Source organism: Vicugna pacos, chromosome 23, assembly GCF_048564905.1.
Source record: "Vicugna pacos chromosome 23, VicPac4, whole genome shotgun sequence".
NCBI lineage: Eukaryota > Metazoa > Chordata > Mammalia > Artiodactyla > Camelidae > Vicugna > Vicugna pacos.
The window spans coordinates 17,385,510-17,401,538 of record NC_133009.1 but is presented as its reverse complement, the minus strand read 5'-3'; the positions used below and the strand labels follow the sequence as shown (position 1 = coordinate 17,401,538).

The 16,029-nt window shown below is 38.3% G+C and overlaps 1 protein-coding gene across 1 annotated transcript in view; it reads right to left on the bottom strand.

The window, feature by feature from the left end:
• The window catches only part of KMO (kynurenine 3-monooxygenase), a 40,794-nt gene extending 25,406 nt beyond the window's left edge, over positions 1 to 15,388 (bottom strand). Inside the window, exons 1-3 of the mRNA XM_015234783.3 lie at positions 15,062 to 15,388; positions 1,011 to 1,080; positions 630 to 727 (exon numbers count right to left, since the gene is read on the bottom strand). Coding sequence (XP_015090269.1) covers positions 630 to 727; positions 1,011 to 1,080; positions 15,062 to 15,136 — 243 coding nt within the window. The 5' untranslated portion in view covers positions 15,137 to 15,388. The remainder of the gene's footprint in view (positions 1 to 629; positions 728 to 1,010; positions 1,081 to 15,061) is intronic.
• Between the last annotated feature and the right edge of the window lie 641 nt (positions 15,389 to 16,029).

The following is a 16,029-nucleotide window of genomic DNA, read 5'->3' as shown; positions in this document are numbered from 1 at the left end:
GGGCCCATTGGTTTCAGAATTCAGAGGTTTTCAAATTTTAGGTAGGTAATGTAGTGCGTATGTGGATATTATATAACACACAGGGCACCACCACATAATCAAACACAATATTTCTTTAGAAAAACATATTCACGCTAAATGAGATTTTTTTTTAAAGGCCATAAAAAGCCTCACATCAGGTCAAGTTTGCTGCTGAATGGGTGCTGAAAAGCTTTGTAGTCCCAGAGTTTTTGGAGTACAGAATTGTGGATAAGAGATAATGGACCTAAGTAGTCAAACGGGGAGTTGCCTGCCTCCTCCGGTCCCGGAGGCCATCCCTGATCACGCTGCAGTAGGCAGGGACTCCCTGTCTGGTTGAGAGCCCAGTGCCAGATGCGATGGCCAAGTTCCTACCTGGTACAGTATCCGCCTGCCCCACATTATGCTCCGGTCCTCCCCCCGGGTGCCTCAAGTGTGAAATGTTCCCCCTGTTGTGAATTTTAGAAGCTTGAAAACCTTTGTAAAATGGGTTCTCATGCAGAGGGCTTTGGCATTAAGTGGTGCTTTGAACCAAGATGAAATCAAGACCATGCAATTGTTGAAAAACAGCAGGTGCTGTCTTCTTTAAGGAAAATGCATTAACAAGGTACCTGATCTTCCAGGCCAATGGCTTTCAGAGCCTGTCGTCCTCTGTGAGAAAGGGCCAAATTAATGCTTCTTCCACGTGCAAATTTAGCCACCCGGATATCTAAGACATTGGAAGTAGACGCCATGTTACACACACCTGCTTACAGCCTAGGACAGGATGAGCACCTGAACCACTGGTGCCATCAGGACCACATTAAAAGGGCTTGTTTACTCTTTTAAAGAAAACACTAATAGTAATAAATTTGCATTATGTTAAATTTCGATAGTTGAGGTTATTAATGAAATCTAACAGTTCATCTTAATTTTTTTTTTCTTTTTAAAATCTAAAGAGGAAGAAGTCACAGAATCAGAACCACACCTCACATTGTTTAGTATTGTCTTACCTTCCCTAGCTTCGTATACATTAACTTGGAAATTCCTCTTGGCAAGGAAGCATGCATTTAATGATCCAACCTAGGAATCAAAGCAAGTTTTTCCATATTTTAATCTGATTCCACAAATAGAGGGGATTTTTGCTGGCTAAATGCAACCTCATGTGTGGCCATACTATTACTAGCCTCAGTCATCACATTGATCTATTCAATCACTGCTGGAAAATACCATTTGCAAAAATAATGGGATTAACTCAAGATTTAAAAGGTCTGCTTTTCAAGAATGTTTTATTTTTTGAACTTTTTTTAAATGATGAGTATACCTTTCATACAGAAAGATCATAAAACATGTGTACAGATTATAGAATAACTAGAGCAAACACTCACATAGCCACACTGATGAAAAAGTACAACATTGCTGATCTCCATACTCCCCCAGCCTCCTTCCCAGTTGCAGTCCCCAAACTTTCACCTAGAAGTTGTGACTTTTGTGATAACCTATCCTTGCTTCTTTATAGTTTTCCCACTTAGGTATATACATCCTGAGGCAGTTTAATTTTGCCAGCTTTTGAATCACATAATTAGCATCACACTTGTGTATTTTTTGCATCTGCTTCTTTAACTCAATAATAATGCTGATGAGATCTCTCCATGTGATTGCATATAAACCCCATGTCATCCATTTTTCGTTTCCATATGATTCTTCATCGTATGAAATCTCACAGACTATTTAACCATCTTCCCGTTGAAGGACACTTGAGTTATTTCTGGCCTGAGAATATTAGTTTTTCCAGTTTCATTGAGATATAAGTGATGTATAAACTATATAAATTTAAAGTATACAACATAATGGTTTGATATATGCTGTACGTTGTGAAATGATGGCCTGGGAAAATTAAAAATGTTGCAAAGAACATTCTTGTACATGTACCCGGGTACACATATGCATGATTTCTTCTCAGATTTTATGCACAGAAGTGGAATCCTTGATCAAAAGTTTATGTATCTTCACCTTTATTATGCCAAATTGTGTCCAAGTTTCGTACGAACGTGTTTTCCCACTGGCAGCTTCTGAGGGTTCATCTTGGCCAGCACTTGGTGTTCTCAAACTTTTAAACAAAGTGATAGGTGGGAATGTGGTTTTAATTTGCCAAAATAAATAGATACTACTAAAGAGACTGAACAGCTTTTCATATACTGATAGGCTATTTGGATCTCCTCTGTTGTAGAGTGTCCGTTTAAGTTTCTTGCCCATTTTCTGTTGGACTGTCTGCCTTTATTTTTCTATTTGAGTAATTCTATCATTTGAGTTATTCAGAGAGCTGGGTACAGAGTGCCTCATTTTTAAATGTTGCAAATATCTTCTTCCATTCTGATTTGCTTTTTAAAAAATTCTATACTATCTTTAATGACAAGAATCTCTTTGTTTTAATGTAGTCACACTGATCAATCTTTTACATTATTGTTAATGCATTTGGTATCCTGCTTCAGAAATCTCTCCCAACTTTGAGATTATGAAGAATTTTTTGTTTATTGTCTTCTCACAGCTTTATAGTGTTTCCCTCCTATATGTTTATATGAGTTGCAGTGATTTGTTTACTGCCTCACCACTAGCAACTTAAATTTGGTAACACAGTCTACAATGATCACAGTCAATTTTTCAGCAGCACGCAGTACTGTTAACTTTTCTTCTTGGAACGTTAACCTTCCTGTTTGTTTGCTTTCTCATACCTCTCTGGCCATTTCCTCTTTCTCTCTTTCACCCTTGCAAAGAAAACAATCAAATGTTGGAGTTTCTCAAACCTCCTTCCTGGTCCATCTCTCACATCCATGGTGATGTGAAAATTTACGTCTCCCACTCAGATCTCCTTTCAAGCTCATGCACATAGATGTTGAATCGATGTAGCTTTTTAAATGTCTCAAAGCACCTCAGAATCAACAGAGACAAACTGAAACTTGTGATCCTTGCCCCACATTGTGTCAGTTTTCTCCACATATTCCCTATGCCAATGAATAACATCCCATCTACCCAGTTGCTCAAGCTAGAAATCTCAGAATCGTTCTTGGCAACACTCTCTCCCTCATTCTCCACATCCAATCCATTCCAAGTTCTACCAACTCTACCCTGTAATGTTTTTCCATCTATCCATCTCTTTCCATTTTCACCATTCTGCTTTATCACAAGCATCATGCTTGACTAATGTAAGCTTCCTGTCTGTTCTACTAGCATTCTTCTGACTTCTTGACCATCTGTTCTCCACAAGCAGCCATTTGTTGTAGTAGTGCAATAGGTCATTTGAACTACGTCTTCTGCTAAGAGAAAAAGGAGGCCCAGAGAGGTGAACTTGGCATCAGTTGATTGTAGGGGAGGCTGAGAATCTCAGCAGGATTTTTGATAGACTCATGAAGCTAAAAGGACAAAATTTGGAGTTTAGGACACACACTCCAAACCTCTGCTCAGGAAGGTTTAATAAATGCCCAGGCTTTGAGTTAGGACCCTAAACAGGTATGTCTTAGAAGTAGAATAAACTGGAAATAAACCAGTGATTTAAGGGACCAAAGCAGCCTTAGGAATCATCTCTGGCCCTGATTGAATTACGTTCACCTCGGATTGCTGGCAACCACAGGCACTTAACAGAAGCAAACATAAGCCTCTCAGAGAAAAATGACTCCTCGTAGACCTCAGATTTTCTCCATAATGTTTTTAAATTATGGAGATCACATCACTGTTCCACTCCAGCCTTGCTAGCCTACTTTCAGCTCCTGCACTCACCAGGTTCGCCCTCACAAGAGGATTTCCGTGGCTAACAGTCTTCTCTTTCCTCTTTTTCTAGCCCACTTATCCTCAGGTCTCCACTCAGCTTTACTTCCTCAAGGAAGCCTTCCTCGGCCCATCTAACTACCTCAAATCCCCTCTTAGGAGGTCTCATAGCGCTACAAACTTCTCCTTTGAGAAGCGTTAAGGGTTGAATTGCGGTCACCCAAGTTCATATGCATTAGTCCTAACCCCAGTGCCTCAGAGTGTGACCTTATTTGGAGACAGGGTCTTTACAGAAGTAATTAAGTTAAAATGAGGTCATTAGAGTGCCTCCAAGCCCAATATGAGAGGAGTCCTTATAGAAAGGGGAATTTGGACACTGAAACACTCACACAGGGAAGATGATGTAAAGGGACACAGGGAAAGGACGTCCATCTGCAAGCCAAGGAGGGAGACCTGGAGCAGAGCTTTCCCTCACAGCACTCAGAAGGAGACAACTCTGTTGGCACCTTGGTTTTAGACTTATAGCCTCCAGGACTGTGAAATAATTAATAGCTGTTTTTTAAACCACTTGTTTTTGGTACTCTGTTGCCCTAAAAAGCTAACACAAAGAGCTTATCACAAAGGAAAGTCCACATTCTTAGGGTGCTTCTGTAATCAATATCTGTTCTGTCCCACTAAGCTGCAAACTGTTTTTGCTCACCATGTTATCCTTGTCCAAAACCATTGCAACATAATACGTACCTGATTGATATTTGTTGAATGTATACATGAATGGTAGAGATTACATTTTAAAATAAAATTTGTAACCAAACCAAGCCAAATTTTATCGAGCATGTTACATGTAACTTAATCTACTAAATGTTAGGGGCCTAAAGATTATTAAGCTAAGTACTCAGGCCTAGGAACACCTAATTGTTAAGAAGAGATAAACATATAAACCAATCAATGCTTAGTAAATTTTATATAAAAGTTTTGCAGATTTCTCACATTATTTGAATTTTGATTATGGATCAGTTAAATTTTTAAATAAATTTAATCATAAAACATTTACACATACTTTAAAAAAAATTATATGTTTTAGTCATTAGAATTTTATTCAACTTACCCAATGTTTTGAGTGCATATAAACTAGAGACCTTTCCTTGCAAAATAATCTAGCTCCAAAGGTGGGAATCAATGTTAAAAAAAAAAAGACTAAATGAAATCTTACATAAGACACGCAAGAGATTAATTTTGCCTTGAGTGATGTACCAGACTGTCTTTTCCAAAGGTGGCCATAATCAAATCTCTTCTGCCATGTGACCTCAATACTTCTCCATCAAGAAATGAAATTTATTTCTTGAATCCAGGTGGGCCTATGATAGTCTTGACCAATAAAATGCAGTAGAAGTGACACCTGAGCCATTTGTCAGGCATAGTCATTTGCTGGCCTGGAAACTTTTGCATCCTGCCTTTTGGAAGCCAGTGATCATGTAAGAAGAGTAACTATCTGGAGGCTGACATGTGTGAGAAACCCAAGCCATGTGGACAAGCCACAGGCAGTTGCTCAAGAGCCTCAGCTGAACATTTCACTCATTAATAGCCAACACCGACCACCAGCCATGGGAGTGCGTGATCTTGGGCATCCAGCTTAGTCAAGCCTTCAGATGACTGCACCCCTAGGCACATGACAGAACACCCACAGAACTGTGAGGCATAGGAATAGATTTTTGTTTTAAGCCACAAAGTTTTGGCGTAGTTTATTACATAGCAATAGATAACCAGAACAAAGAGACTGGTAAAAACTTCCTGGAGATCATTTTTGAGTTGAGCTTTGAAGAATGAGACAATTTTGACACATATGTAGAGAAGGAACAAACTGATAAAGAGTATGAATCTTTGGAAATTCAAAAACAACTTTCAAGAGGCACAGAAAAGTGATTATGTGGAAAATATTTACTGATTTCTAACTCTTACAAGATCTCTTGCTAGGCACTTAAAGTGATCCAAACATAATACATAATGGCTGCCCTGAGGGGGTTCACAGTCTTGTCTGGGCCTTCATTTTTCCAAATACTATTCATGTACTTATTTAACATCTATTTATTAATTTTTTTCTCTGTGCCAGCTCTGTGCTAGGTGCTACACAACAGAGTTCAAGATACACCTGGGCCGCTCAAGGGCATTATAGTTAATTATAACAAAGGGTAATAAATAGTATGGTCGAGAAATTACAATGAGAGTAGAGAAAAGGCCCTTAACCCAAATAGAGGGTTATAGAGTGAGGTAGGGAATGACTTCTCGGGAGAAATGAAATCTAAGCAGAGACCGAAAGAATGAGTGGGAGTCAGCCAAGTAAGGGTGACTGAGTCAGGAGGCAGAGACATCTAAGTAGAAGAAACACATGATAAAGGTTAAAAATAACCACTAAAAAGAAGCAGAAATCTGATTAAAGAAACAATAATAATAATGTACAGACACATGAAGTAGCTGTTATGTACCATTCACTCATTGCTCTATTTAATCTCCTCTGCTGTAGAAGGAGGTAGATACTTTATTATCTTGTTTTACAGGTATGGTAACTGAGGCACAGAGAAGTTAAATGGCTCACCTAAGGTAACACAGCTAGTGAGTGCTGCAGTTGGTGTCAAGATTCAGATGGATCCAATCTGGTTCCAGAACATGGGCTGCTTAATAAAGTAGAAGTGTGGGTGAATAGCACATGGTTGAAGATTGAGACCATGATTAAGAGTAGCACCAAGACGTGAGGTTTTGTTATATGCTTTTCTCTTGTAGCATTAACAGCCCGGATTCTATGCAGAGGAAGAAAACCACTGGAACTAAGCAGGGTGGGATTCAGCCATATGGATGGAACAGAAAGCAATGAGTTGAAGTATTAGTTGGATTGATGGACAGTTAACAGCTGAGCTGGATGGGATGGAAGGAAGACAGAGAGGGCTGATGAACGGGGAATGTAGGAGGTCCCTGTGAAGAATAGACGTAGCAGAAGCAACTGAATGGGAGAGCTAGGAAGCTAGGAGGTGCTGAATCAGGGAGTCCTAGGTCTGACACTGTTATCCTAGATGGGGCAGTTCTGTGGAATGATCAGGTGCAGGTCCAGGATGTGGTCATGGGACTTGGAGGCTGAAGTATAGCAGAGGTGGAAGGGATTGAAAGCAGAATTCAAGGAACTGAAGGGCTAGGGAATTGGATGGGTCAACAAAAACTTTTGATAGTCACTCAAGGTGATGGTTGGGCTGGAGTATAGAAAAAAAGATTATGTGTAAGTACTGAAGTCTTCAATATTCGGAGGAAGTAACCTAGAGGTGGGTTGATGACAACAGTGAGGAGGACAGAGGTGGTATAAGGAGATAAGTTAAGTCTCAAAGGGTTAACATGTAAAAATGGAGACTTACAGGGCTGAAAGTTGCAGTGCAGAATAAGGCTACCATGGCAACCACCAATCTTCAGATACTTGAGCCATAGGAGAAGCTGCAAGGCAGCTGCTGTCCTCAGGTTTAAGCTAAGGCCAGGAGTCTGGGGGGAGTTGCAATAAATAAAGCGAAAACACTGACATTTCGCACACCAAAACATAGATCCAGAGGGCTCTGTGGAAGAGGCTGGAAGGGAAGGTGGCAAAGAGAAGTTCAGCTGGGAGACAGGAATCACAGAGCTGGCCGAGGGGACACGTGGGAGGGGATGCTTAACTAGAGGAGCTCTGAGCTGGGAGGCTGGTGGGTCCTCAGCAGCCCCTGGTGGATGTGGGGGGTAAGGAGAGAGGGCCTTGCACCCGGGCAGTGTTTAGGGGACCTGTGAGTACAGGTGTGCAGGCACAGGAGGACCTGAGTCCTCTTCTACTATTCACTCCGCACGAGTTTTGCTTCCTTTGCTCCAAGGCACCTTAGCATCTAAGCACTTGGATATTCCTTTTCTTAATAATCTGATGGTTTAGGACTTGTGTCTCCTTTTGTCATGGATACTGCAGTCACCTAACTTTTTTCATATTATTCAATCTCTGCAGACTGTAGTGGTTAGTTTAAAATGTAGTCAGCCCTCATTTAAACCATTAAGTGTGTGGAAGGTTTTAATTTTGCAAAGCAATTCACATATTTAATATCCTGGAAGGCCAACCAAGAAATCCTAAATCACAGATATATGTATATGCATAATTTTTAGAAGTATATATATTATTTGTGCATATATATGATAAACATATATCATATATACATAGAACTTTCACGTACATTTATAAAAGCAAAGGAATGGTAAACACAAGAGTCAGGGCAATGTCATGGATTGGGGAGAAGCACAGAGGTTGTTATAAGTCACTGCAATGTATCAATTCCCAGTTGAGTGATGAGTTCAAAAGTACTGCTGCTTCTTATTATTAATAAATAAACACATGGATAAACAAAAATGTCTTCTCCAAGACCAGTGGTAATAGGGAGTCCTGAAACAAAGATTATGGTCATTCCAATTCTGTGTACCCAAGGTTTGAATAAAACTAAAAGGAAAAAACTTTGGTAGGTGTTATATAAATTTAGCTGAAGGATCAGTAACATCAGTACTTTTCAGACTCACTCTAAATTTATTTCCCCTTCTCACTTTCTGTAAAACATGCTTAATCAGGAATAACTGTCAGTGCTTTCTTTAGCTGTTGCACAGGCAAAAAGGCTAGCAAGACAATAAAGATAAAAATGGAAAGGAAAATGAGTGTACGTCATTCTGAGCCCACCACAAACCCTCGGTTAAGGCACAGCTGGTTCCTGTGCATCGATGGGGAAGGAGGGTGGTGAGAGGAGAGAAGAAACTGGACAGGGGTAAACTCCTGGGAGCAAGCAGTGGGTTCTCCTGCCAGTTCTTATAGTTAAGCCTGGACAGAACTAAAACAGTTCTATTAAGGACATGGACAATGATGAAAAATCTCTGTATTTGTTCTGAAGCACCCAAAGTCCACAATAGCAAACTGTTTTGATCATAAAATAATATGTAAGTTAAATGTTTTATTAACGACTTATCTAGCCTGTCTGTGGTTAAGCAGAGCTCTGAGGAGTTTCCTTGGTTACATAATTGTGGATTTACCCAATTTATTGTTCTTCCGTCTCTCCACTTTTTTTCTTCTTATTTCCTTCTTTAAATGTCATGTGCTTTGGCCCCACCCTGGCCTACTACACTGATGCCTAACTTACCAGTTTAAAGGATAATTTGAAATTGTTTTTTAAAAAATGTTGAGCTGTGCTTCTCAGGCATTCAGCAGGTATGATTTTATGTAATAGGATTCACTAAGTTTCTGCTGATTCCCACATGATCTCTCCATCAATGATCGTTCAAGTGTCGAATGATCACGAGAAAACTGTACTTTTTAATTTATAAGTGCTAACCTTAACAGGAAGAGGCATCATGATTATAAAAATGTCATATATTTTATGCCTTTTTATTGTAATGCATTTGAAATTAATCTGATAATGTAATGTTAAACACGTCCTGTCAACTGTTTCTGGCTTAATGAAGCACATAAAACTCTCCCTAAGGAACACAGAGTTTGCTTCTGAGTCTGTCACCAAATAGACGTTTAAAAAGCCAGTTCATGCCTCCTACTCATGGATCTGTAGCTTGGTCTCTGAAGAATTTAATCTTTGAACATAGCAATGTAATGAGAAGAACTGGATGGTTCACTGCACTTACTCTGAAATAAGCAAATGGAAATCTCTTCAGACTTTGTCACTGTTACATATGCCAGGATTGCATCTCTTATGCCAAATGTTGTTTCATTATTTAAACCTTACTCTGGACTCTCTGACTTGTACCAGCTGAGTTTGGGCTCTAAGGCCAAGCTATAGTCTTGACTGTCCCTCTTTTCATGATAAAATGAATGCCCCAAACACTTCCAAGAGGGGGCTCTGAGGAAAGCTCGTGCATGAATTTTTCTCTAGCCTAGATCCTTCCCCAGAATGCCATCTCTGACTACTGAACCTCTCTTCCTGAGAGTCTTAAGAGAATCTTCATCTCAACATACCTTGAACTTATTCCCATCCCTCAACCTTCAAACCTTCTCCTCCTCCTGTATTCCTTCTGTTAGTGAATGGTAACCTGCCCACTACCTCACCCAACCAGGACGCCTCGGAGAATATTCACAGCTCCTCTCCACCAACCGATATACATTTAATTAGGCAACAAGTCCTACTGATTGCTCCTTTTGAATCTCTCTCGAAATAGATCTCAAGCCCATGGATGATGCCTTTTCTGTACTAAAATCCTTTACTGCCTCCTCAGAAGTCTCTAGGAAAAAGTCCCAAATTATCAACATGACATAAAAGATTCTTACATGTGACCCCGCCTCTCTCTCCAGCTCCTTTTTGGCTATTCCCACGGACTATCTGCAAGAAGTATACCCAGGTTGCTGTATATTTCCTGAATCTGCCATGCACTTTTATAATTAAGTGCCTTTGAATCTAACGTTCCCTTTGTGTGGACTATTTTTTCCTGCTTTAGCCTTCATTTAAGACCCATGTCCTCAGTGTAATTTCTCTTAGTATCTCTCCTTCTCCATGAGGCTTGTCTTTTTGTCTTTAATTCCATGGACGTACATAGGTATATATGTATTTTAACATCTCTCACAATTAACTGAATGATTGATTTACATTTCTGTCTGATTTTCCCACCAGGCTGAGAGTGCCCAGAAAATGATGTGTGTATGGCTTGTACTTTATCAATCTTGCTATTTCTGGTACAGACCTGACACTTTGTAAAAACTCAACAGTTTTTAATAAAAAATTAGAAAATGCAGATAAACATAAAGAAAAACATAATCTCCCACAATCTTACTACCAGGGGGAACCAGTGTTAGCATTTTCTATGTATATAAAAACACATATTTATTTTAAAAATGGTAGCAGGTGTATATTTTACTTTATAATTTCCTTTAAAATGAATAGTATACTATGAATATATGTCAGAGTCATAAAATATTTTAGATCAAAATACTTAACAATTTCATTACATTTCATTATATGCAATGCTCTTATATTTGTATATTTGACTTATTTTAATTTTTAAGATTATAAACAATTGCATGGTGCCCACGCAATGCTTTTGATACAATCACAGTAATGAAATGGTCCATCAAAGTACAGGTCTTCATGACAGGGACCAAACCCCCAAAACTTCTGAGAGCCACACCTTCTTTCTGTCTTCCCCATTGGTTCTTGGGCCTTAGAACCAGGGAGGAACGGAGTAAAGATAACAGAGTAATGATAAAGGACGTAGAAGAGAGTCTGAAATGAGCTGGGGAGAGGATTTTGATTACCTAGAACATTGGAGGAGTTTTCTCTATTGTCTTTGGTTTTGTTTTTGGAATAGCTGAGACGTACATGAAAGAGATTGAGAGTGAGTGAGATTTTTAGAAGGCTCTGTTACAGGTTTTGAATATACTTCAGATTTGGTGTTTTTGAGAGACCCCATTAAAGATTCTAATGCTTTCAATTTCCCTCAGGCTGAAGGATAATCGTCCCTCTAAATGCAGTGCCTTTCTGAGGATGGCTTCAAGATAGAGAGCTATTGCTGCTTTTTGCAGTTCTCCCATATTTTTAAGACTATCAGCATACATTTTTTTTAAATTGTCTTCTAGAAAAAAGGACCAATTTAGATTACCATCAACAATGGAGGAGTGCTCCCCCAGTGTTCACAGCAGCACTATATACAACAGCCAAGATGTGGAAACAACCTAAATGCCCATCAACAAATGACTGGATAAGGAAGATATATATATATAAAATATATATATAATGGAATACTACTCAACCATAAAAAAGAAGAAAATAATGCCATTTGTAGCAACATAGATGGACCTGGAAATTGTCATCCTAAGTGAAGTAAGCCAGAAAGAGAAAGAAAAAATACCATATGATATCACTTATATGTGGAATGTAAAAAAAAAGAAAAAAAGACAAACTTATTTACAAAACAGAAAGACTCACAGACATAGAAAACAAACCTATGACATTGTAAAATTATTATAAATCAATAAAAAATGTTAAAAAAAAAGAAAACAAACCTATGGTTACTGGGGGGAGGGGGTGGGAAGGGATAAATTAGAAGTTCGATATTTGCAGATACTAACTAATATATAAAAAAATAGATCAACAACAAGTTTATACTGTATAGCACAGGAAAGTATATTCAATACCTTATAGTAACTTATGGTGAAAGAGAATATGAAAACAAATATATGTATGTTCCTAAATGACTGAAGCATTGTGCTGTACACCAGAAACTGACACAACACTGTAAACTGACTATACTTCAATAAAAATATATATATAAAACAATGCAGGAGTGCTCTTTTCTCTTTGAGAGGACAAACAGATGAATGGGTGGATGGATAGATGTGTATGCACAGACGGACAGGGTACTCTGGAATCAATGAAAAGGAAAGAAAAATACGTTCTTGGCAGGCAGTTAACAAAACTTTGAACTGTCTAAAGTCATTGGTTCCCTTCCAGATACTGCTCATCAGGCAGCAAAAGTGGTAAACTCTGAGCTATGAATTGTCTTCTTATGTTGGTGAGAACAGGATTTATGAGGCACCTTAGAAGTCCATCAGGGTAGCAGAAAAAAATCTCAAAATGCTAGGCCTGTTAGAGAAATATAGGCACATGAGTGAGATGGCTGAAAGAAAACTTGTTTGGTGAGAGGAAATAGAGCACAAGCAAAATTACAAAAGAGACTGAGAAAAGTTAATAGAGTGAGATGAAAACTTGTTCCTCAGCCATTGAGCAGATTCAGGATGACATCCGTAGCCACAAAGAAATCTACTCCACTTCTGTTTGTAAAAGGTGCTAGATATCGGGGCAGTAATAAAGTTTTTTCATATATAGGCTTAATGTTCGGGGAGTAGAAAGCAAAAATGGAATGAATAGAGTTTTGTTTACTTTAATACTAATAAAATAATAATAATAAAGGTAATTAAGTGATTACATGTTTCGTTTCCTCAATATTTGCATAAAATAAAAAGTTTATACTTGAACAGAATTATTTTCTTTCCGATCTTCTTCCTTGTGTATTTTTTTTTTCACCTTTCCCATTCTCTTCCTCCCCGTGGACTGACCCTAGTCCCTTACTCTGTCTAATCCCTTAAAGGCTCTCCCTGGGCCCCAGGGGGAGAAATTGCAACAGAGCAGAGAACCTTTACTCAGAAGTCTAAAGAATACAGTGAACTTACTTTTTTTCCATGATGCCTTGCCTAGTGAAAAGTTACCCTCCAATGGCTTTCCAGTGTGTCTAGGATAAAACCTGTCTGCCTTCCCTTCAAGACCCTAGGATCTCTGGCTCTTTCAGTCTCTGCAGCCACAACAGCACTCTTCTCCAGTCTCATTCTTCCTGCCTTTCTGTCTGCTCCAAAAATGTGGCCAGCTCATTACTACCTCAGGGTTCCTCTTCTTAGGGACAGTTGTCTCTTTACCCAAAATGTTCTTTCTGTACATGGCTGCTTCCTGCTCATTACTCAGGTCTGTGGTTACAGATCCCCTCTCGGAAAGGCTATCCCTGACCACATTCCAAAGGGACACCTGCTGGGACACTCTACAGCACTAGGGCTTGTCTTTCATAGGGCTTAGGTCTCACCGACTAACTTATTATTACTTTTCTTTTCCATTGTCTTTCTCCTCGCTGAATGCCCACCATCATATCCTCAGTACCTAAAACAATGTTGGCACATAGCAGGCACTCGATAATATTTTGTCCAATACATGAATTCTCATTTTATGCAAAATTTTGATTGGAAGCCTGGTATGAAGAAATGACAACATATGTCACATGCATTGGCCAACATGGCACATGGTATCATCCCTTAGCATCTTGAAATTTAGAACCAGAAGTGTTAGAACTGTCATCATACTTCGGGGAAAACACAAGAAGGAAGGCAAAACAAAAGTCAGAATTAGCACAAACTATGTAACTCTGTGTGTGGTATAAAAAAAACTCAACTATACACAGCCTAGAACAGTGTCTGGCACATATTAGGCCCTCGATACATTTTTGTTGAGTAAACGAATGAATGAATACCTATGAACTAAAAGCCTGCAAATGATTAGACCAAAGGCAAAAAAAATGATTAAACTTTAACTAATGGGGATATTTTGCCTTCAAAATAGGAGTTCTGCTAAGAGGGACAAAAATACAGTTTAGTTGAGGCAGCCCCACATTAAGCAGAACTAACCTTTGTATAATAACAATGGAAGCCGAGGAGAGACCCCCTTCCTGTATCTTATGAGATGTGGAGCCACCTCAGCCTGTTCATTTCACCTGCTCAAGGACGGGGGAACACCTCACTCACCACCTTCAGCCCAGCTCCACCAGACCAGCCATGTAAGGTGACTAAACAGGTATTCCTCCCAATTACTCAAATAACCAGCGAACACCCAACATGGCTAATTTCATGTTTTCTGACCAAAGGAACTGTCTATTCTTGATAGACAGTATAAACTTGAGTTATTAACCAAAGCGGGGCAATCTTTTTTATTGAAATGACTGTTTACATGAATATCTGTTTTTAAAACAGCCAGTTTGCTGATTAATCAAATTCAATTTGCTTTATTGTCTATTTCAAAAGATGTTATACCAAAAAAAAAAAAAACGGTGGGGGGGAAACAGACACCTCTGTATTTAAGGGAAATAAAATAGCTTTTCGAGCAAATAGCAAAATAAACTAATACTACATTTTTAAAAGGTGTATTTAAATGTCAGAAAAGTTTCAAAAGAAAATTAACAATACTTACAACGATTAATAATAATAAAGATAAGTGAAATAGGTGAGGGAGATTATGAGGAGGTACAAACTTCCCTAACAAAATAAATGAGGCACGGGATAAAATGTACAGCATGGGGAATTTAGTCAACAATAATGTGATATCTTTGGTGACGAAGGTGGTCAAAAGGCTCAAACTTCCAGTTATAGATAAGCACTAGGGGTGTAATATACAACATGATTAATATAATCAGCACCGCTATATGTTACATATGAAAGTTGTTAAGAGAGTAAATCCTAAGAGTTCTCAATACAAGAAAAAAATTTTTTTAAAATTTTGTATCTGTATGAGATGAGGATGTTCACTAAACTTCCATTGTGGTAATCATCTCATAATGTATGTTAAGTCAAACCATTATGTTGTACGCTTTAAACTTATACACTCTGTATGTCAATTCTCAATAAAACTGGTAGAAAAAAAAATAAAAGCAGTTAATCTCGGAGAAACAAACAAAATAAGAGTAATGATAGTTAATATAATACCACTAACAGGAATAATAAATACAAACAGATTCTTACCAAGCCACCACCAATGACAGCTACATTTTTCCTTTGAATGTCAGACGAATCCATCACTTCTGAAATGTTTTTCATTAATTGTTTCAGCTCTTGTCACGGAGAAAACTGTCTCCCACACACTGATTTCCCCTGTCTTTATTCTGCCCAAAGCACTACTGCATGTGCGCAGTGTTTGAGCAGGGCTAATTTCCTTGAACTTACAAGATAGCATTTAACCCATTATTAGCCCAAGGACAATGAGTTCAGCTTTAGGAAAAACGGGAATTCACTGCAATAATCAAATTTTGAAAAATCCAGCCAAGTGAAGATACTCACTATCTTATGTGTAAGACAGAATTTTTAAAGCACAAGTTTAAGGTTTTTCTTCTTCCTTTTCTATACCATTCTTACTTTCATTTTCATCCATAACTAACTATGAATGAAACTTTGCTCGTCTGATGTCCCAGAACATCTAACACTTCTCTTAGAGCATAAGACGGCGTGGTTTCATAATTGATCTATGGAGACCGGTCAGGAATTTCACCTAAATGGTCCTCGTGCATTGCCTTTAGCTAACTCAACCAGGGGGAAAAAATGTTTTCATAGTCTTAATGTTCTGAGCAAGGTTTTTAATTGTATAAATAACAATACTTCCTTTTTTTAATTTTTTGCATCAAACTTCTTTGTCTTCTTTCACCCCATTTTAAATGTATATTTTTTATTTTTGAGCATATTTGTGAATTGAGGGTTTTTTAACAATGGAATATAATGTGTAAAATAAAGTAAGAACATAAATGAAAATGCTTCTTCACTCCCTAGTGAGAGTGGGGAGAATTCAGAACAGTGTTTCCCTGATGAACAACTGGAATTAAATGTCATTCAATAGTGACCCCTTGTGGGTAAACATGGTTAGAGTTGCTAGAAAACTTTTTTGCAGTTAGGAAGATTTATTTACTTGTTTGTTTGTTTGTTTGTTTAAAATAGGTAAT